Source organism: Wallemia ichthyophaga, assembly GCF_000400465.1.
Source record: "Wallemia ichthyophaga EXF-994 unplaced genomic scaffold scaffold8, whole genome shotgun sequence".
Taxonomy (NCBI): domain Eukaryota; kingdom Fungi; phylum Basidiomycota; class Wallemiomycetes; order Wallemiales; family Wallemiaceae; genus Wallemia; species Wallemia ichthyophaga.
The window spans coordinates 307950-331926 of NW_008806281.1; the positions used below are offsets into that span (position 1 = coordinate 307950).

General features: G+C 44.5%; 14 protein-coding genes across 14 annotated transcripts; 7 read left to right on the forward strand and 7 right to left on the reverse strand.

The window, feature by feature from the left end:
- Positions 1 to 98: 98 nt before the first annotated feature.
- Positions 99 to 1942, reverse strand: J056_004549 (NAD-dependent histone deacetylase SIR2; the record flags this gene model as incomplete). The annotated part of the gene is made up of 17 exons (XM_009269744.1): positions 99 to 181; positions 226 to 250; positions 297 to 395; positions 441 to 449; positions 497 to 687; positions 734 to 787; positions 838 to 881; positions 931 to 945; positions 991 to 1013; positions 1057 to 1077; positions 1122 to 1185; positions 1233 to 1264; positions 1317 to 1406; positions 1452 to 1472; positions 1518 to 1643; positions 1689 to 1822; positions 1867 to 1942. 17 exons carry the CDS (start codon positions 1940 to 1942, stop codon positions 99 to 101), a joined length of 1107 nt encoding a protein of 368 aa, XP_009268019.1.
- A 214-nt stretch (positions 1943 to 2156) lies between these two features.
- On the reverse strand, positions 2157 to 4945 carry J056_004550 (Serine/threonine-protein kinase ATG1; the record flags this gene model as incomplete). Its single annotated transcript, XM_009269745.1, has 4 exons — positions 2157 to 3540; positions 3586 to 4384; positions 4443 to 4785; positions 4847 to 4945. 4 exons carry the CDS (start codon positions 4943 to 4945, stop codon positions 2157 to 2159), a joined length of 2625 nt encoding a protein of 874 aa, XP_009268020.1.
- Positions 4946 to 5134: 189 nt separating this feature from the next.
- Positions 5135 to 6502, reverse strand: J056_004551 (uncharacterized protein; the record flags this gene model as incomplete). Its single annotated transcript, XM_009269746.1, has 3 exons — positions 5135 to 5208; positions 5263 to 6087; positions 6136 to 6502. 3 exons carry the CDS (start codon positions 6500 to 6502, stop codon positions 5135 to 5137), a joined length of 1266 nt encoding a protein of 421 aa, XP_009268021.1.
- Positions 6503 to 6525: 23 nt separating this feature from the next.
- Positions 6526 to 8429, forward strand: J056_004552 (RNA polymerase II-associated protein 1-like protein; the record flags this gene model as incomplete). Its single annotated transcript, XM_009269747.1, has 3 exons — positions 6526 to 6536; positions 6588 to 7671; positions 7722 to 8429. 3 exons carry the CDS (start codon positions 6526 to 6528, stop codon positions 8427 to 8429), a joined length of 1803 nt encoding a protein of 600 aa, XP_009268022.1.
- A 422-nt stretch (positions 8430 to 8851) lies between these two features.
- Positions 8852 to 9518, forward strand: J056_004553 (uncharacterized protein; the record flags this gene model as incomplete). Its single annotated transcript, XM_009269748.1, has 2 exons — positions 8852 to 9345; positions 9392 to 9518. The coding sequence occupies 2 exons, from the start codon at positions 8852 to 8854 to the stop codon at positions 9516 to 9518; spliced, it is 621 nt and encodes a 206-aa protein (XP_009268023.1).
- Positions 9519 to 9663: 145 nt separating this feature from the next.
- Positions 9664 to 11372, reverse strand: J056_004554 (Class E vacuolar protein-sorting machinery protein HSE1; the record flags this gene model as incomplete). The annotated part of the gene is made up of 2 exons (XM_009269749.1): positions 9664 to 10329; positions 10386 to 11372. The coding sequence occupies 2 exons, from the start codon at positions 11370 to 11372 to the stop codon at positions 9664 to 9666; spliced, it is 1653 nt and encodes a 550-aa protein (XP_009268024.1).
- A 177-nt stretch (positions 11373 to 11549) lies between these two features.
- J056_004555 (Ubiquitin-conjugating enzyme variant MMS2) lies at positions 11550 to 11901 on the forward strand (the record flags this gene model as incomplete). The annotated part of the gene is made up of 2 exons (XM_009269750.1): positions 11550 to 11791; positions 11841 to 11901. The coding sequence occupies 2 exons, from the start codon at positions 11550 to 11552 to the stop codon at positions 11899 to 11901; spliced, it is 303 nt and encodes a 100-aa protein (XP_009268025.1).
- An 820-nt stretch (positions 11902 to 12721) lies between these two features.
- Positions 12722 to 14042, forward strand: J056_004556 (D-amino-acid oxidase; the record flags this gene model as incomplete). The annotated part of the gene is made up of 3 exons (XM_009269751.1): positions 12722 to 12779; positions 12827 to 12946; positions 12994 to 14042. The coding sequence occupies 3 exons, from the start codon at positions 12722 to 12724 to the stop codon at positions 14040 to 14042; spliced, it is 1227 nt and encodes a 408-aa protein (XP_009268026.1).
- Positions 14043 to 14275: 233 nt separating this feature from the next.
- J056_004557 (uncharacterized protein) lies at positions 14276 to 14620 on the reverse strand (the record flags this gene model as incomplete). The annotated part of the gene is made up of 2 exons (XM_009269752.1): positions 14276 to 14536; positions 14585 to 14620. The coding sequence occupies 2 exons, from the start codon at positions 14618 to 14620 to the stop codon at positions 14276 to 14278; spliced, it is 297 nt and encodes a 98-aa protein (XP_009268027.1).
- Positions 14621 to 14673: 53 nt separating this feature from the next.
- J056_004558 (Allantoinase) lies at positions 14674 to 16211 on the forward strand (the record flags this gene model as incomplete). The annotated part of the gene is made up of 2 exons (XM_009269753.1): positions 14674 to 15240; positions 15288 to 16211. 2 exons carry the CDS (start codon positions 14674 to 14676, stop codon positions 16209 to 16211), a joined length of 1491 nt encoding a protein of 496 aa, XP_009268028.1.
- A 149-nt stretch (positions 16212 to 16360) lies between these two features.
- Positions 16361 to 18600, reverse strand: J056_004559 (uncharacterized protein; the record flags this gene model as incomplete). The annotated part of the gene is made up of 2 exons (XM_009269754.1): positions 16361 to 18337; positions 18388 to 18600. The coding sequence occupies 2 exons, from the start codon at positions 18598 to 18600 to the stop codon at positions 16361 to 16363; spliced, it is 2190 nt and encodes a 729-aa protein (XP_009268029.1).
- Positions 18601 to 18640: 40 nt separating this feature from the next.
- Positions 18641 to 19775, forward strand: J056_004560 (Replication factor C subunit 3; the record flags this gene model as incomplete). Its single annotated transcript, XM_009269755.1, has 3 exons — positions 18641 to 18720; positions 18770 to 18891; positions 18937 to 19775. The coding sequence occupies 3 exons, from the start codon at positions 18641 to 18643 to the stop codon at positions 19773 to 19775; spliced, it is 1041 nt and encodes a 346-aa protein (XP_009268030.1).
- A 67-nt stretch (positions 19776 to 19842) lies between these two features.
- Positions 19843 to 21287, forward strand: J056_004561 (Protein RRNAD1; the record flags this gene model as incomplete). The annotated part of the gene is made up of 2 exons (XM_009269756.1): positions 19843 to 19948; positions 19999 to 21287. 2 exons carry the CDS (start codon positions 19843 to 19845, stop codon positions 21285 to 21287), a joined length of 1395 nt encoding a protein of 464 aa, XP_009268031.1.
- Positions 21288 to 21339: 52 nt separating this feature from the next.
- On the reverse strand, positions 21340 to 23963 carry J056_004562 (uncharacterized protein; the record flags this gene model as incomplete). The annotated part of the gene is made up of 4 exons (XM_009269757.1): positions 21340 to 21799; positions 21846 to 23662; positions 23719 to 23817; positions 23868 to 23963. The coding sequence occupies 4 exons, from the start codon at positions 23961 to 23963 to the stop codon at positions 21340 to 21342; spliced, it is 2472 nt and encodes an 823-aa protein (XP_009268032.1).
- Between the last annotated feature and the right edge of the window lie 14 nt (positions 23964 to 23977).

Consider the following 23977-nt stretch of genomic DNA (forward strand, 5'->3'; position numbering starts at 1 on the left):
GATTTTATCCAATTTGGAGTGAATCTCCAAAACTATGCTATCGATATCTCCCTGTAGAAATATCTGCGTAATAGGTTGGCTTTGACATTCATTTTCATTCATGCCCCACTCACGTCTGGTTCCAGGCCTTTGATGGGCGTTTTGTTTATTACTACGATGGGAACTTTGTGGGGTATGTGTGCTGTGAAGGTTAGGTCACACCATGCACTGAGATTCTCCGCTCACAGATAAACTCTGATATCGGTGCAACCTTAAGCAAATCAGCTTGAGACATCAAAACAGCGGCTTGCACTCACGGACATGGAAGTACCCAGCACCAGAATGAGATCGGTGGCCTGAGAGTCGTCTAGAACTCTTTGTTCATAATCAGAGTGAACATCTTCACCGAAAAATGTCTGTAGTTCGTGAGTACGTTTGGATATCTTCAACTGAATGCTCACAATGGTAGGCTTCGTTCGTCCAGTTAGTCTGACAAAAGATGAAAAGAAGAACCCACCTTCAAGTAGGGTATATCTTCATTTTTGGTATCGAAGAATGTAATAACAGCATCATCAGACACATCCAGTGGTGCGACTGTATTGTTATCAGTTGAATCGCTTTTGCGTTTCTTGCGTCTACGTCTGTATTCTTTAATACATTTTTTCGTACAGACGGGCACACCTCCCCCAAGTATCACGTGTGAGAAATCTTGTGTGTGTCAGCTGCACTTTAATATCGTTGGACAACGACATACCATCTGTATTGTACATCTCGCCACATCGCAGACACTCAAGAAAAGCGAATGTTCCTTAGTCATATTTGTTAAAAACCATCATCCCAATACGGATTCCTACTAACCGTGACATTCGAGCAGAAGGTCTACCCCAGCTTTACGCTCAAGGCTATCTGTGAAAGCATGTCAAGATTGCTTGGCTAGCTAGGAAAACACACGGGGACATACCTATGCTTCGTGCTTTGAGCCAATGAATAGACTTAAGAGGAACGACTTACTTTTGGGTGTAATTTCTCAGCAGCTGTAGGGTATTAGTAGGTGTCCCGAGATGAAATGCTACTTACTGTATCACTATCCTGTAAAGCCTTTGTAGTCGTCAGTCGTGTTGCTATGTCTCAGGCAGACACACCTTGACAAATTTATGGGCAGGGCCGGGACTGAAATGAGTCGGCATAATGTTCTTGGCCACTGAGCTGTATATTTATATGAGCTTCACTACATCTGCCTGGATCTCACCCACTAAAAGAGTCTTGGATGTGCTACAAAGGTAGCCTTTTGCGTTTCTTATAAGCAAAGCCATATCCTTGAATGAATCATACCGCACCAAGTCAAAAATCTGTTCAGGTTCGTCTATTTCTGGATAATTGCGTCGCTTAATCTGGTCGTAGATACCGTCTGGAGAGCGGAAGTCGGGCTTTGTGGGGTTAGAAGGATATTCTAAAGTGTAGAGAAGCCTCACGATTCCACGATTGACAGATATCTGAGCTGGATCAGACTGGAATGTCACGGCAGGAATGCAACTCACACCGGCGCCAGAGACGACTAAGATGTTTGAAGAGATGGAAATCAGGTTTATTGCTGCATCATAGGTCTCCGGAATTGAAATTCTACTGCGCTGTTTACCAATTTGAATGGCTTTACGTTTGAGCAGCTGAGTTGAGTGAGTGGATGAGGAAAACTGGGGAATGAAATCTACCTGCTTCAATTGCACTGAAGACTTCCTCTCTAATCCAGTGCACTCGCTGTCCAGGTCCCTGATCACTCGCCGGATATCTGTGCTGTCATCCGTGCTGTCATCATCATAAATACGTTTGATGAACGTTGCAGCGCCTGCAGGCAATAAGGATGAGCCAGCTATAGAAGCACCAGCCTACCAAGTTCCCTTATCGATCTCAGGCTGTTGTTATCCAAATCCTTATCTGTGCCATCTGTGCCATCATCGTGGTGCATATCCAAAGATGATAACTTTAAAATAAGCGTTGATTTTACAAATACAATTTACAAGATTACGTTATGACGTGATTTACTTTAATTTGATTCTGTTCGTTGTTATTCAGTTTGGTATAAAATACTAAAATACTCCAATTCCCTGTGTCTTAAAACATTTTCAAATTCCGCATGTTTCTTTTATTTCCTTTCTCCTATTCTTTTTTTTTTTTTTTGTCTAAACAGAAGTCCTGCAAATTTTCTTCTTAAGTCCATGAAGTCGCTTCTCAATTGACGTTTTGTACTGTAAGAACATGTTTCTGTCCTCATCATCGTTAGTATGTGCATCTAGAAGTCCCTCAAGAATCCACAAGCTAGTTTCGTACGCCGCCTCGCACTTATAGACATCCTCTCCCATCAGCTCATCCAGTGCACTCGCTCTTGCAATTTCCATCCCTCTCTCGAATAGCATTTGACTCACATACTCCACACTATCTATTATCTCATTCCCGCACTTTCCTTTTGCATAATCAGCTTTATCGAAGCAATCATTGTACTTGTATCTGAACCACTGTACAGCATCGTTGAGACCATTGGAAAAAGACTGAGTCTGCGTGCTACTCCGTCCTGTCATATATTTCACTACTAGTTCTCCGCCCTGCGATAGTACTGTAGATGCTCTGATGTAGAGTAGGACGGCTTCTGCTGCCAGCTTCTCACCATTGTCGTATGATTTACTGCTCATTACACCGTTAGCAATATCTTGAGATGCACGCTGCTGACAGTAGCTATAGAAACATGGTGGCAACCCACTCATCTCGTCAAGATTTTTTGAAGACGGAACATTCCCATGTTCGGTCGCTATCGCTTGGTATAATTTTGAGTCAGCGAAATCAAATATAACAAAAGCTTTCTGAGCGAGTTCTTCTAGTTGTCGGAGTATATCCGTCTCCTTCTGCTCGTTGTATGCATATGAATAAGCTTTGTTGCCTCCCTTGACTAGCGCCAACACTCGTCCAGGCGTTCCACTACCAAAAAGCCTCAAGCTAGCTAAATTGATAGCCCGCGTTAGCGCACTCTTGGGCTGATGCGACTGAGGCTGATGCGATAGCTGAGGATGCGCACCCTCCTTCACTTGCACATCGTGCGCTACTTGATGGTATGCCTGGTTGTACACTGGTGCAGGCGTTGTTGGACTGATCGATGGTCTGCGAGGGAACGAACCGAAACCAGCGCTCGTTGGAGATGTACCAGGTAGTGGAAACTTAGAAATATAGTTGTTTGGAGGCGTGTTTCCTACTTTTGCTTGAGTTGCTGCAGCTGCAGCTGCGTTGACATTAGGATCAGAAACACGACGAAGGGTGTCTCCAAAAACACCTGTACCTGGTCCACCGTAATTTCCGCGACTGTTCAATCTTCCGACGACAGGCTGGCGTCTTGCTGCAGCTGCCATGTCATCAGCGAGGTTGTTAATCTCTACGGCATTTTTCTCAATCACGACATACTCCTTGCCGACAATTGAATCTTCGTTCGCTGGTAATTGAAACTTTGAAATGCGAGTTTCTGATGTATCATTGATGCGCTCGTTGAAACCTAATTGCAGTCCACTGAACTTTTCCACGCTAGGTGTTTGTTAGCTTTGTGTAGATAGCAATTAAATCACCCACCTTTCGCCGAGACTAGTGCACCTGGCTAATGATTGTTCTCTAGGACTGCTGCTCTTTGGGGAAGTAGAGGGAACAGCATTCGTCGTAGCTGCTCTAGATGGCCCAACTATATATTTTGGCGTAAAAGAGGGTCTTCTTGTTGTTGCGACGGCGTTGTTAGATGTATCAGGGGAAGTGACATGAGTAGTGAGTGGTGGTCGGCTTGTAGATTGTACAGGTTTTGATATACTTAATGGAGACGTACCAAAAGTCTCTTTGGCAGCTTCAGCGTAGACATTTTGAGTGCACTTTGAGTCTTTCTCGAAAGAATCGAAACCGGGCCAGCTGAAGAATTCGTCAAACGATATCCTCTCAATGGGATGCCTCTTGAGCAGAGATCTGATTATGTCTTTGATGTCCCTGGGGATATCTACCTCTGACGAAGAAGGAAACTTAATCTTATCATCAGATTTCTCGATCTTACGGAGAAGCTCAACATGGTTCTGAGCTCTAAAAGGAGGTCTTCCAGTTGTCATTTCATACATGACAGCACCGACACTCCAAAGGTCGGCTTTAGCGTCGTATTTCTCATAGCGCAAAATTTCAGGGGCCATATAGAGTGGAGAGCCGCAGAGAGTTTCAGCCATAGTAGCGGCAGGGAGATTTCTAGCAAAGCCAAAGTCAGCGACTCGGAGAATAGGGATGCCGATAGGATGACCGTTGGCTATAGCAGTGGTGTCTGGGGGCTGTAAAAGGAGATTCTGAGGTTTGATATCACGGTGCATAAGGTCCTGAGAGCGGAGGAACAACAAAGCTTGGGCTGTTGAAGGAATTTGTTAGAATGGATTGCTTATCGTGAGATTGAATGATGAGCTCACCGAGCTGACCAGAAAATGAGCGTACGACACGCTCGTCTAAGCCACCAAGCTGTGGGTGCTTGTAGAAAGCGGCATGGCCAACGCCTTCAAAGCCAGATGGCCAGTACTCGAGAGTAGGAACCTCGCCGCGTTTCTTGATGTAGCAACTAAGATCGCCACCGGAGCAGTAACTTGTGACCAAGTGGATATGAGTTGGAGTTTTTATGCAATCGAGCAAGCCGACTACGTTTGGATGCTGTATACGCTTGAGGATGCTTATCTCGGCCTCTAGATTATCAAGCAACTTGGCGGTGAGCCTTGATCTGATAACGGATTTAATAGCGCAAGAGCTAGCCTTTGGATTCTGATATAAATGAATATATGTCAGTGACTGTGATCATGACTGTGATTACACCATCACTTACGCTACTCGAGTGCCAGCCGTGGTAAACGATGGCAAATGAACCTTTTCCAATCTCTCTACCGAAACACCATTCTCCAATTTGCTTGTCTGTGATGCTCATAGATTTACTTGATGGTTGTCGAAAATCACGATAGCGATCTTTCGACATTAGGCGGCAAACATAATTTTAAATTAAATGTATATTTCTCTACAAGTACAATCCTTAGCTTCAGCTTTCGCCATTCTCACTTTCTATGTGATAGATTTTCTCTCCTTGTTTCACCATACGCGGCACGCAACACGCCCCCACTCAGAGCGATCCCTCAATATCCTTCACAATGAACCTGTTAAAGTCCTCTGGATTATCCAAATACAGATGATGTCCTGTACGTCGTTATCAATTGAGTTTTCTGCGTCTTATGACCTCATTTATCTCACCTGCTTTTGGCGTCTCCTCATATTTTACTTGAAATCCCATCTCCTTCATCTTATTGAACGCCTCTAGCCCTCCACTCACCCAATCCACTGATCCATGCATGAACGTCACCGGAATCCTCTTATCTAAATGTTCAATTCTATCAATAAGCGGTAATCTCGCGTATGCACCGTAGCTTAGTAAATGCGTGATTGAATACTCTGATGACGCCTTTCTGATACTGATAGCGTATATGTAATGATACAGATCTCTCTGCAAGTCCTCTGACAGCGTACTAAACCTCCGCAGGCTATAGCTGCTCACAAGCATTGGTCCAAAAAAAAGGCTCTTCCGGAGAATATCAAATGGACTAAAGTTTCTGTCTTCCCACAAGTACCTCACTAGTCCTTTCATTGCCTTTCTCGTACGTGTTTCAGGCACATCAGAAAATTCATGCGAGCGTGTTTCAGTTTGAGCCTCTTGAAGGTCCTGATTGAGAGATTCCTGGGTTGCGATCTCGGGATTATTAGGGAAACCAATAGGCGAGATGAGAATCAGTTTCCTTACGTGTTGCGGGTATCTTAACGCGTAAACTGTGCTAAGATAGCCACCCAAACTATGACCGACCAGAATCATGCGATTAAGACCTTGAGCCTTTCTCCAGGCTTCTAAAGCATCAGTAAAAAAGTCCTCGGCCGCCGCTACCCGCTTTTCTACGGGTTGTGATGAAGATATGTTTGGGAATTTAACCCTTTCACTCAATCCCATTCCAAGGACATCCATTCCATAGAATCTGGTTTTAGGAATGGATCCTAAGGCTTGTAGATTATTCAAGAAGAAGAAAGTTGCTGTGATGATATGTGTTAGAATTATGACGTTTACTGATAAGTACGCACCTGCGGCGTATCCGTGGCTACAAACAATAGGAACTTCATCTTGATCACTGGGCTTTGGGTACTGACCAATTTCGAGCGTATTAATCTTTACGGGATTTGTGAAGGACGGGTGGCTGATATCTACGAGTGAAGTGAACGCCACACGCGTAGGTTCTTCGAGCTTATCGGCGTCATCCTTGCTCACCCTATTAAATGGCAGCTTAGAGAACATTCTGTGCTGTGATTTCAAGCCATCGTCGTCCGTGTAGTTCCACCACGCTTTGATTGATTGCTTGAGCGTGCGTGGTACTTCAAGTACGCTTTCAACGCCACTATACTCATCTACACGACTATCACGGCTATCATTATCGATATTCCCATCTGTCATTCTACCTTTGTATTCAAACAGCGATGTCGAAATCGTGAGTCTAATTCAATTCGCAGATAAGAGCAATAAAAACTAAAAATCTCAGTAAATATGATTTAATCGTTAGAACTAGATATCAGAATCAGATTCCTGCACCTAAATTTGGTCCTAAATTGATCAATATCGAACCAAATTTACAAAGACTGGGTGACTACAACTTCACAGCGGATTTGGTCGCGGAGCAGCCACATGCAATGCTCGCCGATGCTGAATCTGGTATGCCCCTACAGCTACAACACTTTGCTGAGTTATGGGATGATCACGATGAGGATGACGAGCATATTCATCTCAATCCAGAAGCTGACGTCGAATTGGATGACGATGACTTGGCCTTATTGGTTGATCCTGCCGATGTTTCTCTGCGTGGTAATACCACTCTTAATTCTGGCACTACCACACCAGATAAACCCTCTCAAGCTTCAAATAAGGCGTGGTTGTATAAATCCAAATACTCAAACTTAAACGCTTCAGAAGTTAATGAAAAGCGTACCAACTACTCTAAAGCTGCTCTCTCACGAAAGCAATCTTCTGACGTTAGAGTATACGATGATACTCCCGAAGGCCGAGCACAAGAGATTGAGTCAACTTTCCAGTGGGACACACGTCAACCATCGTCACAAGAGTTGTCTGAAATCACACACCCTCAAAAGAAACATCTCAAAGCTGTTGATACCTACGACTTTTTACCTGACTTTGAAACCTTTGCCAACGATTATTTCCTTATGCGATTTGCTGATGATCCTTCTGATCGTACAACATCCTCTGATCATCGTTTACACAATGGTATACTAAGACCAAGATACGCAGATAATGGTGAAACTTGGTTGCAGTACTATTTGCCTGAAAGTGATGAACAGTATGCACTTCTCAGATCTAAATTTGAAGCAGAAACCTTACCTGAAGATGTCGATGAACAGCAAAGAGTTATATTCAATTATATTAGAGAATACAATGTCACGAATGAGCAGAAAGATACCAATGATATACTTCTCATGTTTGATAATGGTGACAGTAAACCACCTGGATCTACAGTAATCAATCCCTCACTTGCATCTGCCAGACCGCGTGGAAAGGGTGTTTATTACAAGCATATGCCGACGAGAATGACATTGAAGAAGCGTAGACCTAAGGTGAGTGGTTTTTATCTGTGAAAACACTAACTCATTAAACAACTACACAGGATGAAGAAGATGAAGACATGTGGGACAAGATTCAACTCGGATTAGAACCTCTCAACGAAGAAGAGGTTAGTGAAAGGATGGCAATTGACGATTACTTTATGCCAGCTGGACCACAAAGAGCCAAAGAGAAGAAGGAGGAACAGAGGCAGATGGAAGATGCAGCCAAGGAGGAGGAGAAGCTGCGCATAAAATCTGAGAAAATACAGCACAAGCAGGATCTCGAAAAGGAGCGCAAGGCAGCAATGGAAGAGCAGATAAGGAGGGAGGAGGAAGATAAGATTGGAGTTAATGCTTCCAAGTCTGACGAAAGCGAGGATGAAGAATTTGGTGATAAAGAAGAGGAAGATGAGGATAAGGATGGTGATGAGAGCAAAGGTAACAATAACAGCAAAGAGAAGGAAGTGCCTCGGTCGTCTCCTCCTGGAAGTGACGATGGCGAGCACGATAATGTGACTAGTGAGGCGGCTAGTAAGGAGATAGATGAGGCAATTAGGAGAGAGATAGATCAGAGGCAAACAGGTAATGATAACAGAGATGTAAATATGAGGTCCGCTTCACCGCCGACAGATGGAGATAAGCCGGAATCAAAGGGTAGTGGGCAGCCTGAAGACGCTCAAGAGGCTCAAGAAGCTCAAGAAACATCTGCATCGTCTGCACCCCCAGCCACTAACACCGAGACATCTCCCGGCGGTGAAAAAGCCGAGTGAAAAGAATCTAGACAAATTTTACGAGTAATGGAATATTTGAATAAATTATTTTATAATCACAAAGATATCTTTTAGGCTGGGAAACGCCGCGCACGCTTAGATTTAGAACGTCTGCACGAGTCGGCAAGAGGAACGGCGATGAAAAGCGTGCCGCTGATTTAGCTGAGCTTCGGTCATTAGGGTGAATAAAAGGAATTGAGAATTGTCTGCGTGGGTTTTGACACAAGCCACGATAAACACGATTGTCACACGATTGAAATAAGATTACTACCGAATAAGACATCACGCCACTCACACCACATACACGCCACACAAACTAATCTAAAAACGGCAACCGGATTAAGATAGTTGATATAATCACCGAACTCACCTCGGTACACTTTAAACCATCACAAAGACAAGTAAAACAGAGAATCACGCCAATGCACTTTCTTAATCTGCCTGTGGAGGTGATAGAGGAGGTTTATAAACATGCCAGTACAAAGTCTTATATTGCATTAACACAAACGAATCATAGCATGTATGCGATTGGACATGCGACATATATGCTCAATTGGATACTATCACGGAGGGTTTCTGTGGAATATGGCGATGAGGATGATACATTTCCATGGTCTCTGTTTAGAGAAGGCCTCAAACAGACGTCGCTGTGTCCTCGCTGTGCACTAAAGCGGACGAGAAGAATAATGGGTGCTAGTGGCCAGAGTCTTTCGGAGGGGTGTCAGCGGATACACTTTACACAGGCGCATGCACATATGCACATACACACACAAACACAAACAAATACGCAGAATGATGACGCAACTGAGACAGATATACCTTCACAGTTGAGCTCGAGGAGGGGCAGTGCAGATAGCGCGTTTTCTTCGCTTAGTAGTGGTGCATTCAGCGAGACAGATGAAGGCGGTGATGATAGGTCGGTGAGCATTTTCGGTAGAATGAGCTATACTAACAATTCTCAGCGCTGCCCTCACATTGAACACACTTAACACACTCAGCATGATAGAGCAAGATCAAACTGATAAATTCAACTGTCTAGCTCACTCTGTCTCACCAGCCGCGGCTTCGATGCTCGCGTGGCTCATGTGAATAGAAATCACAACATCCACATTAACATCAACAATACATTAATATGCACCATCTAATCAAACATTAACACAATCTTACGCACTTGTCAATACTATCATCAATTCATGTAATTCTACCAACAAAGAAAAAAAAAATTGTACATTGCTCACTGCTGCACTGGGTAATAAGACTGTTGAGCACCAGCACCACCTTGTGCACCACCATACTGATCATTCACAGTCACATGCTGAAACTGCTGATCAAGACTGGTAGAGCTGAGTTGAGCGGGGTTGGGAGGTGGTGAGGAGAAAGCTGGAGCTGGAGCACCAGTCACAGCATAAGGTGAGGTTTGACTGTAAGTGTACTGAGGAACACCAGCAGCAGCAGCAAACTGATTCTGGTTTGGTGAAACCACACCAACGTTAGGATTGGTATTGGCATTAGTAGCTGCTTGTGCAGCGTAATATTGCGCCCATTGCTCATCGTATGGACCTGGCTGGAACTGGACTTGTTGTGGGTGTTGAGCGGGTTGAGCGGGTTGAACGGTTTGCGCATGTTGCGGGTGTGCTGGGTATGGTGCATACTGTTGTGGCGGTGGCTGGTGGTATGGAGATGTACTTGGCGGCTGCTGATATGGAGATGCGTTTGGTGGCTGTTGATGCTGATGCTGCTGATAAACACCTACACCCGGACGCTCCATCATACCCGCAAAGAGATCTCTCGCTTGGTTGAACCTTAGATTAATTGCAACGAGTTCATCTTTCTTGCGTGAGTATTTGTCAATAAGTTTGACAATCTTTGGACGTAATCTGAGTGTCTTGTCGTAGAGATCCTTTAAGAAGTTGGAGAGTTAAAGGGTTATTTAGGTTAGATGCACATGAAACTCACCTGAATCTCTTCATTATCGTCTATAGTCTCACCTCTACTAGGATCTACACCTTGCAACAAGCGCAACAAACGATCAACATCGCCAGCACTATCGAACAACTCAGCTTCGAATTGAGCCTCGGAGGTGATTTGAGAAGGGGTGAGATTTGGGAGAATTTGGACGTAGTTGACGGGGAAGATACCAATTTCACCACTCAACTCACCTCTCCACCAGTCTTTGTGGATGGATTCAAGGACGGTAATAATATCACCATTGCAGAAGCCGAGTTCGTTAGGTTCTTGTGGTTCAAAATCGTATAAAGCTTTAACGCGTTGTGTGGGAGCGTTTTGAGTTTGTGGAATGGGTGAAGGAGACAAGTTTGATGGAGGGGGGATATTGTTTGATTGAGAGGTTGAAGGGAGGTTCGCGGAGATATCCTCCGTGTTGAATCTGCCACCAATGTCAGTTTTGGACATTTCGAGTACCTTTTGGAGTTGGTCTTCTTCTTCCTTGAGTTTATCGTAATCAGGGGAAGGAGGAGGGTTATTGTGGGTATTTGAAGGGTAAATGTGCTGATTAGCGAGATTATCTGCAAGTTCCCTCATTAAACCCAGGGTGGTTGAATCATTTGAGTTATCAAAGACATCAGACCAATTGTAGACCAAATCTGTGGCAGTATCCTTAACTCTCTGATCAGAGTTTCTGTCAGTGATAAGTCTTTGCAGCGACTGAGTGAAAGAAAGAGAAGCGACATCAGAGTGGAGTGATTCAGAGTTCTTTAATAAGAAGTCCACCAATTTAAGTGAAAGTATTTGGGTGTTGTAATGCCTATGTGATAGACGTTTGTGTATTTGAGCGATAATTAGCTTAGAATTGGTGGCGGCGTCCTGGCCAAGCTTATCAAGCAAATCAAAATATAAATCGTATGGCTCTGATTCGTGAGATTCACTTGTAGCGTTGGTAACTTCAGATTCAAATTTATTATCCTTTTCTTTGAATAAGTTCATCGTTGTATTTATACCTTGATGGCTTCAGTAAAGAGTGAGCTGGCCGTTACGTGTATTTCCGTCTAACACGCATCAGCACCTAGAAATTTTAGACTCCTAGAGGAACTCGAGAAGGGTGAAAAGGGTATTGGCGATGGATCCATATCATATGGTCTCGCAGATAGTGATGACATTTCCATGACTCATTGGAATGCCACTATAATTGGTCCTGGCCATTCAACGCACGAGAATAGGATCTATACGCTGTCTGTGGAGTGCGGCAATGGCTACCCGGCAACTCCGCCAATTCTGCGCTTTATCAGCAAAGTCAATTTACCTTTTGTCTCAAACACAGGCAGTATTGATACTTCCAAGTTCACAACGCTAAATAAATGGAATGACGCTACAACTATCGAAAAGATTCTCGTGGATTTGAGAAGGTGAGGTGGAAGTTTGGTGGCGTATCAGCCGTTTAACACACTTTTACAGGGAAATGGCTGCACCTGATAATAGAAAGCTACAGCAACCAAAGGAAGGCGAGTACTTCTAATGCTGGTCTTTTTCTTTTTTTAGCCTCAAATGACGTCACTTTAATTGAAATGACAGCTGTACGATATCTTTAGATTTACACTGCCATTTAATCATTTTACATTATAAATCTTATTAAAAATCTTATCACACTTCCCCTTTTGCCCACTTAAACACACTCTCTCAATTTTTATTGTGTCGGCCAATCCGGGCTAGAGATCAAGGAGAAGTTGCGGCTATACCTTTCTCGTACGTGTATCATGTAATAAACATGTTTATACCATTGTTACGCACTTTCTTACGCGCTTTTTTTTTTACGGAATATTCGAATCTATTTGTGTTTCTATTAGTGCGTTTGTTTATGCATCTATTCATGCGGCTTTTGGGGGAGTAATACCGGCAATGCCAGCAAATTTAAATCGGACACTGCAATATCCAATGATTCACCGATTAAATTACTTTTCACACTCCCCGTTTGACATCTCCAGGCGTCATCATTGCAGCCGATATTTGGTGATTACAGCGGGTAAAGTGGACTAATTTGGGCTAATTTGGGCTTAATTGGTTGACAAGTGTATTCGATTGAATATCGCCTTCGATCTATTAACCCAGCCGCTCCACCTAATGCCAATACACGCCATTCCCCGCTTTGCCCAATCAAATCTGCACTGGCTAGGCACACCCGGGCAAACGTACGTCAACCGTGCGCAACAATACAAGGACAATCTTTGGCCGGTGGCAGACACATTTCTGGGATTTAAATTCCTTCCTTCTTCACTCTTCATTCCAAACAGAGCAGAAATCACATCGGCAGATTTCATACAACTTATAAAGGAACAATCATGCCTGTACCAAGCTCAATCACATCAAATCAGCACATTGTCGTTCTCGGTGGCGGTGGTGCGTATTGGTCTTTGTTCTTGTCACGCTACTCACACCTACGCTAGTCATCGGCGTCACCACCGCCGTCACCCTCGCTAGACAAGGCTACAAGGTTACCGTTTGCGCTAGAGATCTCCCCACAGACTCAGAGTCCACTGGATTCGCTTCTCCTTGGGCTGGCGCAAGTGAGTCGAACGTCTTCTCTCTTGCCAAACTCACAAGTACACCACAGACTGGGCCACCTTTGCCTCCAAATATGATTACAGACTGCAGAGGTGGGAGGAGCACACTTTCAAGCAGCTCTGGAACCTCATCCCCACTGGCCACGTAATGGAACTGCCAATCACCGTTTACAAGTCAGAGCAAGGCATTAAAGATCTTTGGCACAAGCACCTCACTCCAAACTTCCGTAGAGTTCACCCACCTTGTGCTAAACCAGGCGTCTCTGGTGCCGCCTTCACCTCTGTCTCACTCTCAGCCCCAGACTACCTCCAGCACCTCTACAAGACAGCTGTACAGCTTGGTGTGGGCTTTATTAGGAAGTCATTCAATTCTATCCACGAGCCTTTTCAAGGCGCTCATGGTATCCCAACTGCTGATCTAGTCGTTAACGCCACTGGCCTTGGTGCGCGCAAGTTGGACGGTTGCAACGACCCTCAAGTCATGCCTATACGCGGTCAAACAGTCGTGGTCGACGCTCCTAATGTCAAAGAATGCGTCATGGCTCTTGATAGCTCATACAGCTCAGAATCAGCATACATCATTCCAAGACCAAATGGCCAAGCTATCTTGGGTGGCTGTTTCCAAGTCGGCAACTGGGACACTGAGGTGGATATCGACATGGGTCAACGCATTCTCGAACGCTGCTTCGAATTAAACAAGAATCTTAGCCCTACTGGTAAATTTGAAGATATTAAAGTCGTGCGTCATAACGTTGGCCTTCGTCCTGCTAGAGAGGGTGGAGCTAGATTGGAATTTGAGTTGCTCGAAGATCCGCAAGGTTTCGATGAAGGTCACCCAGTCGTACACGCTTACGGTATTGGACCTGCTGGATATCAATGCAGCTGGGGAATGGCTAGGGATGTGTTCAATCTGGTAGACGAACACCTTAAGCCAACAAGATCACTGGATATGGTTGCAACTACCGACTCAATCAAGCAAAGTGCGAACACAACACCAAGAAGCTGTCCAGTTGCACCAACAACTACACGCTCACGTTCATCAAGCCAAAGATGGATACCACAATCACCAATTATCTCACCTCAAACGGTGTTAATCTAATTTATTAACAAATTAAAGAAAAAGAAAAGTAGGATGGCTCTGGTAGTTAATCTAACATAAACATTCACTCTCACTCATAATGATACTGGTACTCATCGTATTGCTCGCTGTCGCAGCTCAAAATTTTCATGATTGAAATGTCTCAATATACCCAAATCAAATGAAAGCATTATATTATTTGCTTGTAATTATAATAAAAGAAGAATTAATTGAAGAAATAACGAAGATAGTGATTAAGCCTTTACATAATCTAATATGACATCTTTGACGCATTTAAACTGATTCAACTTTAATTGCGCTTTAGATTGACTGTACCCTGTAGCTGAAACAATCTTGTTCACGTCATCATTCGATAATTGCTTCAATTCGGTAGCAGTTAAACCAGACTTTGGTAATTTATCTGGGAAGCTGCCAGGGGATCCATCTGCACCACCAAACAACGATTCACGAGAAGCAATAAGCTTGTTACGACTGAATGAGCCGCCATCGACGTACTGAGGAGGACTAAGCGAGTGCAAAAGCCTTATAAGGATTTTAATTACCTCAGATATAACATCACCTCTTGTACTTGGTGGCATTTTAAAAATATTTGTTATCTGATTAAGAAAAGTCTTATAGAGCTACGTTGAGGATGGAAGAACGCAAATTATACTCAGTTGCGGCATTGGCTGCTGTTTTAACGACTCTGCTATTCAAATATCTTTTGGGCTCAGATATCTACACAATTACCGCTCAATACGCGCTTCTTCCTTCAAGCTACGATCCACAGCCAGCAACTCTTCAAGTTAGCAAGAAGACTGGAAAGGTTGTTGAAGTTTTCGGTGGTATTAGAAAAGATAAAAAAGTTGGTAAACTCATCAACTACGGTCCTTCCCAGATTCTTCTCCCAGGTCTCGTCGATACACACGTACATATAAATGATCCAGGCAGGTCCGAGTGGGAAACCTTCGATACAGCTACACAAGCTGCTATTGCAGGTGGTGTCACCACTCTCATTGATATGCCTCTCAACTCCATTCCACCCACTAATACCGTCAAAGCTTTGGTCGAGAAGAAGGCGGCTGCAACCGGCAACATTCACTCTGATTTGGGTTTCTGGGCTGGCAGTGTGCCTGGAAACACAAAGCACCTCTCCAGTCTCCTTAAGCAGGAAGGCGTCAAGGGTTTCAAGAGTTTCATGATAAACAGCGGTGTCGATGTGCGTCATATTTTTTTGTTTGGATGCTTAATAACACTTCATTCTAGGAATTCAAAGCAGTCTCTCCAAAGGACATTGAAAAGGCTTTCAAGGAACTCAGCAAGAGCGCAAACAAAGGTCATAACGTCACTATGCTCTTCCATGCCGAATCCTCAAACAAGAAGACAGAAAAGGCAATTAAAAAAGCAATTGACAGTAGCAACCCCGCTGATTACAACACTTACCTTCAAACTCACCCAGTCGAATACGAATTGGACGCCATAAGAACGCTAATAATGAAAATGCGCAAATATCCACTCATTCATGTTCACATAGTTCACCTATCTGCAGCTGAAGCCTTGCCAATGATCAGACAAGCACGTGCAGACGGTCTCAAGCTCACCGTCGAAACCTGCTACCACTATCTCTACTTCAATAAGGATGATATACCAGATGGCGGTGTTGAGTATAAAAGTGCTCCACCTATCCGTGATGCCGCCAACAATGCACTGCTCTGGAAGGCGCTCAACGACGGTGACATTGATCTCATTACCTCTGATCACTCACCTAGTGATCCTCTCACTAAAAATATTGAGTCTGGTGACTTTTTGAATGGCTGGGGTGGTATCTCATCGCTTGGTCTCGGTCTTCCAGCTTTGTATACCAAGATGAGCGCTGATGAGTGCGGCTTTGGTTTATCTTTGGGCGAGCTCGTTGAAGCCATGTCCACCAAACCAGCCATACTTGCTGGTCTTCATGGAAAGAAGGGTCTTATTGAGAAAGGTTACGATGCTGATTTTGTCCTCTTCGAGCCGGAATCCGCATACACTCTGAGTGAAAATGACCTCTTCTACAAGCATCAAATCTCTCCGTACATCGGTCATACTTTCGCTGGAAGAATCTCGAGAACCTATCTCAGAGGTGTTAGGGTTTACGATCGTCACATGGGCGGTATCCTCGACAAAGTTGCTCGAAGAGGTGTCTTTGTTTGATTTTAGAATGCTTTTGTTTGTTATATAAAACGCACGATCACGTCAAGTACGAATCTTTATGCATTTCTTGAATATTGATACAACGCTTAATAGGTACACTATAACATACTTTTATTACTCTAAGTGGTGGGGTTTTTCGCGGATTCAATTTAATTAGGTGATCGATGTGGACGAGGCTTTTGGCGTTGACCAGACGGTGAACGCGCTTGTTCTGGTAATGTTGCTGGCGGAGATGCGGACGATAATGCAGATGCAGATGCCGATGGTTCATTAGTTGTACCAGCAGGTGCTGGCGCTGACGCAGAAGGTTCTACAACACCCTCGCCCGACTTTCTAGCGCGTCTAGCTTCCAGTCGTCTCTGTGACTTCTCAATAGCTTCAGCCACGCGTGCCTCAGCAGTCGCCGGATCCTGTAAAGAAACACGTTGCTCAGCCTCAGCCCTCCTATTTCTTCTACGTTCATCTGACTCGCGCCTGATCTTTTTTCGACGTTCTTCATCAGCGCGAGCCTTTTCACGCTCTTTCCTTTCAATATAGCTCGTGCGCTCGAACGCATCAACTATAGCGCTACCCTTCCGTCTGCTCCTATCGTCTAGCTTACTGAGGCGCTCTTTAGTGGCATCACTAAGCGGTGCTGCGCGGTTCTTTTGATACTTTTGACGCTCTTCTTCCTTTTCGCGCTGCATCTTTTCGATGTATTCTGCCCTCTCTTCATCGTTACCTATTAGCTGAGCCTTTTGAGAGCTTTCGTCGTCGAGCTGCATCAGAAGCCTTTCTTCAGGAGCCAAGAATTGCGCGGACGGTGGCCGCTGCGTGCTTGTGGATTCAGATGCAACGTTTTTCTTGCCCTTCTTTTCTTCCTTGGCCCTGCGCAACCCTGGCTTTAATTTCAAGTCTTTAATACTGAATGACTCAGACGGAAGCTCTACACGTGGTGGTGGTGGTGGTGGTAGGCGAACGGGTGCATAATACTTATCGTATATTTCTCTATTCTGGTTTGTTTCCTGATCAATCTTCTCATCCTCATAGACCTTTTGCGGTGCTTCACGTTTCCTCTTCCTCGTACCGGGAGAATCGCGGGCGGATGGAGATGTTGGTGATGGTGTCGGTTGTCTCATTTCTGGTTCTATCTCATCCACGCGGTCAAGATCTGCTCCAAATATGTCACCGTTTTCTTCTATTCCCAATCCTGGAACGAACTGCCAATTGTCAGTTACGCGAGATGTTTTGACAACAATGTTGTCCGTGTGCCCAGTTTCGAGAGATTGCGGTATCCAGCCTGGTATACCCTCCTCTGTTGTTTTGCCTTCTAATTCAGCTTGACGGAGACCGCGGTAGATGTCATCGCCGAACATGCGGATTTTGCAATCTAAATTATCCGTTTCATCTTGAATACGCCATGGCATGCGCACATTGAATGTAAGTCGATGAATTTGGGGTAAGTCACTTTCATGTCCCCATACATCCATCGCTTCGTATCGCCGTCTGTTTTGATGGTCTGAGGATGTTTGTTGGATGATTTCGTCATATCCATCCCCAATACTGGACGGTTGAATGTCATGAGGTGAAATTAATGCGTCTGAATCCACGGAATGAGGCGCTTCTTCCAACGGATTTGGTAGTTTATCGATAGACGATGCTAATTTTCTCCAAATTCCTTGAGTTTTAGGTTCAAGTGTTAAGGTTTTAAGAGATAAAAGATTGGTGTCGTATAATTGAAGGTTAATAAGCTCTTCAGCGTTACCGAAAGCGGACAAAAACGCTCTAACGATGTGATGGACGTGTGTTGAAGGGATAGCAGTGGTTATGAGTTTACCTGCTGATAATAAAGGAACAAACATCAGTCTCTGAGACGGTGGTGGAAGTTCCTCCCCTGGTTCTGCGTGGATTATCAAAGTGAAAATCGGCGTTTGTTCAACAGAATGGGAAGTTGAGGGTAGAAATTGCATATAGAGAGTGTAATTATGGGTAACATCCAAGTTGCGTTGAAATATTTCAATAAACTTATCCAAAGACACGAAATTTGATTCCTTTAGCCTATAAACACGCCATTCAAACGATAGAGGCTTTTCTTGGTAAAGTTTAAAGTGAGCAATAGTTAATTGTCTATAGCTCAAACCAGCTGGCTGTTAAATCGCGTCATTACGTTATGCTTATCGGTGAATGGTATACGCACCCAATCTCGATAAATTTCACGGAGAAGAGATGGCTTTGTCGGTGGCTTTGTAGAGAACTTTGAATACTTGATTCTAACACTGCTCGAATCACCATAAGGCCTCTCCACCTTGTTATCGTCGATCCAATCCAAAACAGTTTGGCAAAGTGAGCGCGGTGACAGGGACTTCAATGAGCTCTCTATACGAGGTGTGTAGCCAAGCTTGTATTCCATTTTTATAAATTTTTATTTTTAACGCGTTCAAATCGCGTCGATGTTCTATACTAAGAAGATAGAAGATAACGAAATGAGCAAAATGGAGGTTGATAATAATTTAAACAACGATTTGCCTTGGTGGGATATATCATTTTGAATTACAAGTGCCAGGCTTATATATTTCAAGGGTTGAGAAGTACAGGCCGAATCAGTTATCTGACGTTGTCAGCCATACGGATATAATACAAACGATTTCAAATTTCATTGATAAAGAGCGCTTGCCGCATCTTTTGTTCTACGGTCCACCGGGTGGGTGATGAGTATTTGGTCGGTATCAATAACTCAGTTTACTAGGAACTGGTAAGACTTCTACTATCCTCGCAATTGCCAGAAAAATCTACGGCACAAACTATAAAAGAAACGTCTTGGAGTTGAATGCTTCCGATGACAGAGGTATTGATGTCGTACGCGACCAGATCAAATCGTTTGCTCAGACGCGCACTCTGTTTTCAAATGGCTTCAAGCTTATTATACTCGATGAGGCTGATCTTATGACACAGCAAGCACAGGGTGCTCTTAGGAGAATAATCGAGCATTATACACCAACAACGCGGTTCTGTATAATCTGCAACTACGTAAACAAGATTACTCCTGCCATTCTATCGAGGTGCACTAGATTCAGATTTTCACCTCTCCCTAAACAGCATTTACATGCCCGCTTAACTGAGGTTGTTGATAGAGAGGCAGTTGAAATTGACGAAGATGCAAAAGATGCTTTGCTGAATCTCACTAGAGGTGATATGAGGCGTGCTTTGAACGTCCTTCAAGCGTGTCATACTGCTTGTGCGCCAGAGAAGATTACAGCGGATGACGTATTTAATGTTACAGCATCACCGCCACCATCAACTATTGAATATCTTATCAAGAGTATGATGAATGATGATATATCCACCTGTTATCAGCGCGTACACACTCTTAAGAGGCAGAATGGACTTGCCCTGCAAGATATTATAACCGGTGCTTATGAATACATACAGCAAATTGAATTCCCAAGGGCTACACGATTGCATTTATTAGAAAATCTTGCTGAAATAGAATACAGGTTGTCTACGGGATCTTCAGAAACAATACAGCTCAGTGCACTTATCGCTTCGTTCAAACTGGGAATTGATATTGCAGCAAAAGAAACTTAATTTTATATCAAATATTCATTTTAAATGCATACCACATGACAAGACTTCTCTTTTGGATTGAAAAACGATGGAAATACCTCCACAATACAACCAAGATATCTTTAAATACCTAGATGATCTACTTGAATTCGTTAGCGATGATTATGTCAAGTCATTGATTGAGACCCACACCAGTACGTTGAATTTTCAGTGTCTTTGGCCAATCAGAAGCTTATAATTTTAGACAGCGCACGTCTAATGCAGCGAAGGTGGGATAATCACGAAGCATTCTCTGAGTGGATGCACTGGGCTGAGTCCACCAACACCCACACTTCGCAATGGAAAGATGAGCAGATACGAAGAATTGCTGTTGGTGATATTAGTGAGGAATGGCCGATCAGTCTACAGCGTCATGTCACTCGCTGCAACGAACTAGCTGCCCCACGCGCATACCGTAACTCAGAAAAACCTCACACCAAACGGATAAACCTGCGACATGGAAAAGTGAATAATCTCGGTATGACTCCAAAAAAGATGCATGAGTGTGAACGATTGTCTACACTCATTGGCAATGACTTCTCCCACCACACCCACCTCATCGATGTTGGTAGTGGGCAGGGCTATCTCAGTAGAACACTCAGTCGCCAACCATTCGATTTCGCTGTTCTCGCTGTTGATAGTGATAACAACAATGTACAGCGCTCACAGATAACCTCCGAAAGACGCGATGTGGGGCTTACAACGGGCCGATTAGACCATGTCTGCGCTTTTCTCGATAGACAGAGTTTGGAGCGGGTGAACAGGGAGTGGAAAGCGAAGGGTGATTCTCGGAGTACTCTAATTGGGTTACATCCTTGTGGTGATCTCTCAGTCGAAGTTATAGAGGCATTCATCGACGGTATACACGATTACGATGGTCTGGTCTTGGTTAGCTGCTGCTACAATAAGCTGTCACCGCAGAACTTCCCTCTCTCTCAAAAAACCCGCACGCAGATCGCCCGCCTCGAGCCAGGAAGATTCGTTTGGGAATACGACTACTTTGGTTTGGCAGTGCATACTCTCGCTCATTGGACTATGGAGCCTGAAAAGTATTGGGAGGTAGCGCGCTTCCCGATGTTTAAACTCCTTTGCAGATCACGCCTAGCTGAGTGTCTGCGTCGCATAGGTCGCCCACACTTCAGCGAAAATCGCCTAGGCAAACTGCGCGATCGCCATTACAAAGATTGGTGGACTTACAGGAAGGGTGCAGCTGAGAAACTTTCTCTACAACCAGAAGAGTTGGCGGATGACATCGATGACGCCTTCTGGGAGCTCATCGATTGGCGCATGAAGGTGTTCTGGACAGCCAAAGCACGCTGTGGTGATATGTTTGAGTCTCTGATACACCTCGATCGCTTTCTCTACGTTAAGGAGCGCACGGCACATGAACCACACACAACGGTACAAGTGCGACCTATTTTCGACATTGACACAGGCAGTGCTCGCAATCTAGCACTCACTGTTGATAGACTTGATAGTAACCAAAGGAAATAGAGTAAGAAAAGTTATGTATTAGTGTTACGATTATTATAATTAATATATCAGTCTAGTTGTGCGTCTGGAGTATCTTCTTGGTTTTCTGTCTGTTACGTCTATCTGTTACCTTCTGCACGCCTTCGATCTCTGCAGCGATGAGGCTCCGCACTGCGAGCAGATCTGTCTCTTTGTTAGGTTTTTTATTAACTAGCATATGTCGCCACGAAGCAAGTGCAGCGAGTGGACTATCCGAGCGTTCAGTAGGTTTGGGGCGGTTGATAGCGACGACTCGCTCAGTAAGTTTATGATCTGGTGGAATATGCGCATCGGGGAATACCTCGCGCAATCCCGTCCACCAAAGCCTCGGACGTGGGTCGAGTAATGCGGGTGCGTCGAAGGGGTCGTAGTGTGTCAATACACCTGCCTCTAAATCGAACCGCAAGACTTGAAAATGGTAACGATCAGTTCTGTAGAGTGCCAGAGTAAGTAGTTGTTTAGGTGTGCCAGTGAAACCGAGATCGTTCCAGAAACTGAAAAAGTGTGAATTGAAAGACATGAATCAGAATCACAACTCACCTTCTAAAAGTCGGCGCGGTGTGGGCATATGGATCCCCCCCAACAGCACTATTTAACACCTCAGTGAATGACGGAGGAAGGAATAGCTTATCGATCTGTACAGGTGGGTAACGAGCACTAATAGTGCGCACCCAGCGCTTGTAGACTTGTGTGCAAAAAATATCGCATGCTATCATACTGACATAACGCGTCAAGTGCGTCGACTCCTTTGCTAGTTCGAGCTGATTTGGTGTAGCGTGTGCACTCCACAGATCCGCCCATGCTGCCAGTCTGTCGCTAATGTTCTCCCAAGGGTGGTTAGCGGGGATGTGAGTTGGTGTGTGAGGGTGAGTGTGTATGTGTGTAGGTGTGCGAGAGTGTGAATGTACATGCTCATGATCATGATTATGAGCATGTGAATGCTCTAATACATGCTCTAATGTGCCGCTATCGAAATGACCATCGACTTGAGGCAAGTGATGTATGTGATGGACTGACTCAGCGACTGAGGAATCAGGTATAGGTACTTTATTTGGCGTGACACTCTCATCCATAGCCAAACTACTCTCCTCCTTGTAACTCGAGTAGTCTAAAGCTGGAGTGGTTTGAGGTGCTACGGGCATTGGGGGAGATGGCTCCAAAACAAATTCCCGTATGGGAGTTTGTGCATGTGAGGGTTTAGGTGTAGGTGCATCTGGTATTTCGTAGTGAGTTGGGTGTTGAATATACTCAAATTGGTTATGTAAGGGGCGTGTTTCAGGTGCGTATTGTGGATTTTCATTGTGATTATCACCAGGTGGGGACGCAGCGGGTAAAGCAGGTTCAGTTGGTGGTCTCTCAACTGGAGCAGATGGTGGTAAAGCCACTGTAGATGGAGCTTTCTTACTTTTAGTGTGGGAGCTTGGTGACATGATAGGATATGGTTCTGGATAGGGTGCAGAGTGAGGTTCGTATTCACCTACAGGGAGTATTATTGGATGATTGGAGTGTTGCATAGGATGTGAAGTGAGAATTGGGGGAGTTGAGTGTGGAATATATTCGCCAGGAAATGATTGGGGGTGTGATTGAGCATGTATAGCTTCCATGGAGAGTGGAGCTGGGTTTGGTGATGGCGATGGTGATTGTGACGGTGCTGGTGATGGTACTGGTGCTGGTGCTGTAGCTGCTGCCGCCACGGCTACTGGTGAACCCACTCTAGACGCCTCAGGTGATCGTATATTAAGAGTTTCAAGCTTATGATGAGTCTGATGAAGTAGCTCATAAATAGACAAAGCCCAGGGAGGAATATTTTCCTCCTCAGCCTTGGCAGCCTCTTGCTGTCTCTGATGCTCAATCTGGCTAATGACGTCAATGCGCTCTCTAGCAGCTCTTTTGAGAGCATCACGTACGGTTTTGTCTTGCCTTTGATCAGTAGCTGCAGAGAGGAGCTGCTTAAGGTCATTGTCGTTGATAGTGAAATTGCGCTGTAATTTGTTAGTGGAGGTTGAAGGGGAAGAAGGGATGAGAGGAATGTCGTCACTATGAGGTTTTTGGGTGTCTGTGTGATTATCAATGGTTTGATTGTGATGTTGATCATGATGATGGCCAGTATAGTCAACATGGTCATCGTCATCGTCATCGAGATCTTTTGCACGTTCAAGAGCAGATTCAGGCCTTTCAGTGCCCATAGAAGACGCGTCTGGGGATTCAAGGGGAGGTTCTTGAGGATTATTTTCAGGTGGAATAGGGTTTGTGTCTTGATGAGTGTCTTGGAATTGGAGAGGGGAGGAATGTTGTGGGAGTGGCTGAGTGTTTTCAGTTGCAGTGGCGGGTGCAGAAGGTAAGAATACGTGTCTTGACTGTGTGTGTTAATATGTTAGTGTAACTGGATTATGTAGAAGATGAATCAACTAACGTGTTGATTGACGGATTCAGATGCGGGGTGGAGGACGAAGGTGGGGTTGGGGGTTCGAGACTCGGAGGGTGAAGGAGGGATTGGAGGGAGTGGAGCTTCCTGTAGCAATTTGTGAGTGAGATTCGACCAACCACGTAAACCCGACAAACCCTCCTATCGAAACCAAAAGAAGCAACATGCCATTGACTGACCTTATCACCAGGTGGTGGTGTAATCGATTTTAATCTAATATCTTCCAAGTTCATCGGCGTTTCTTGTT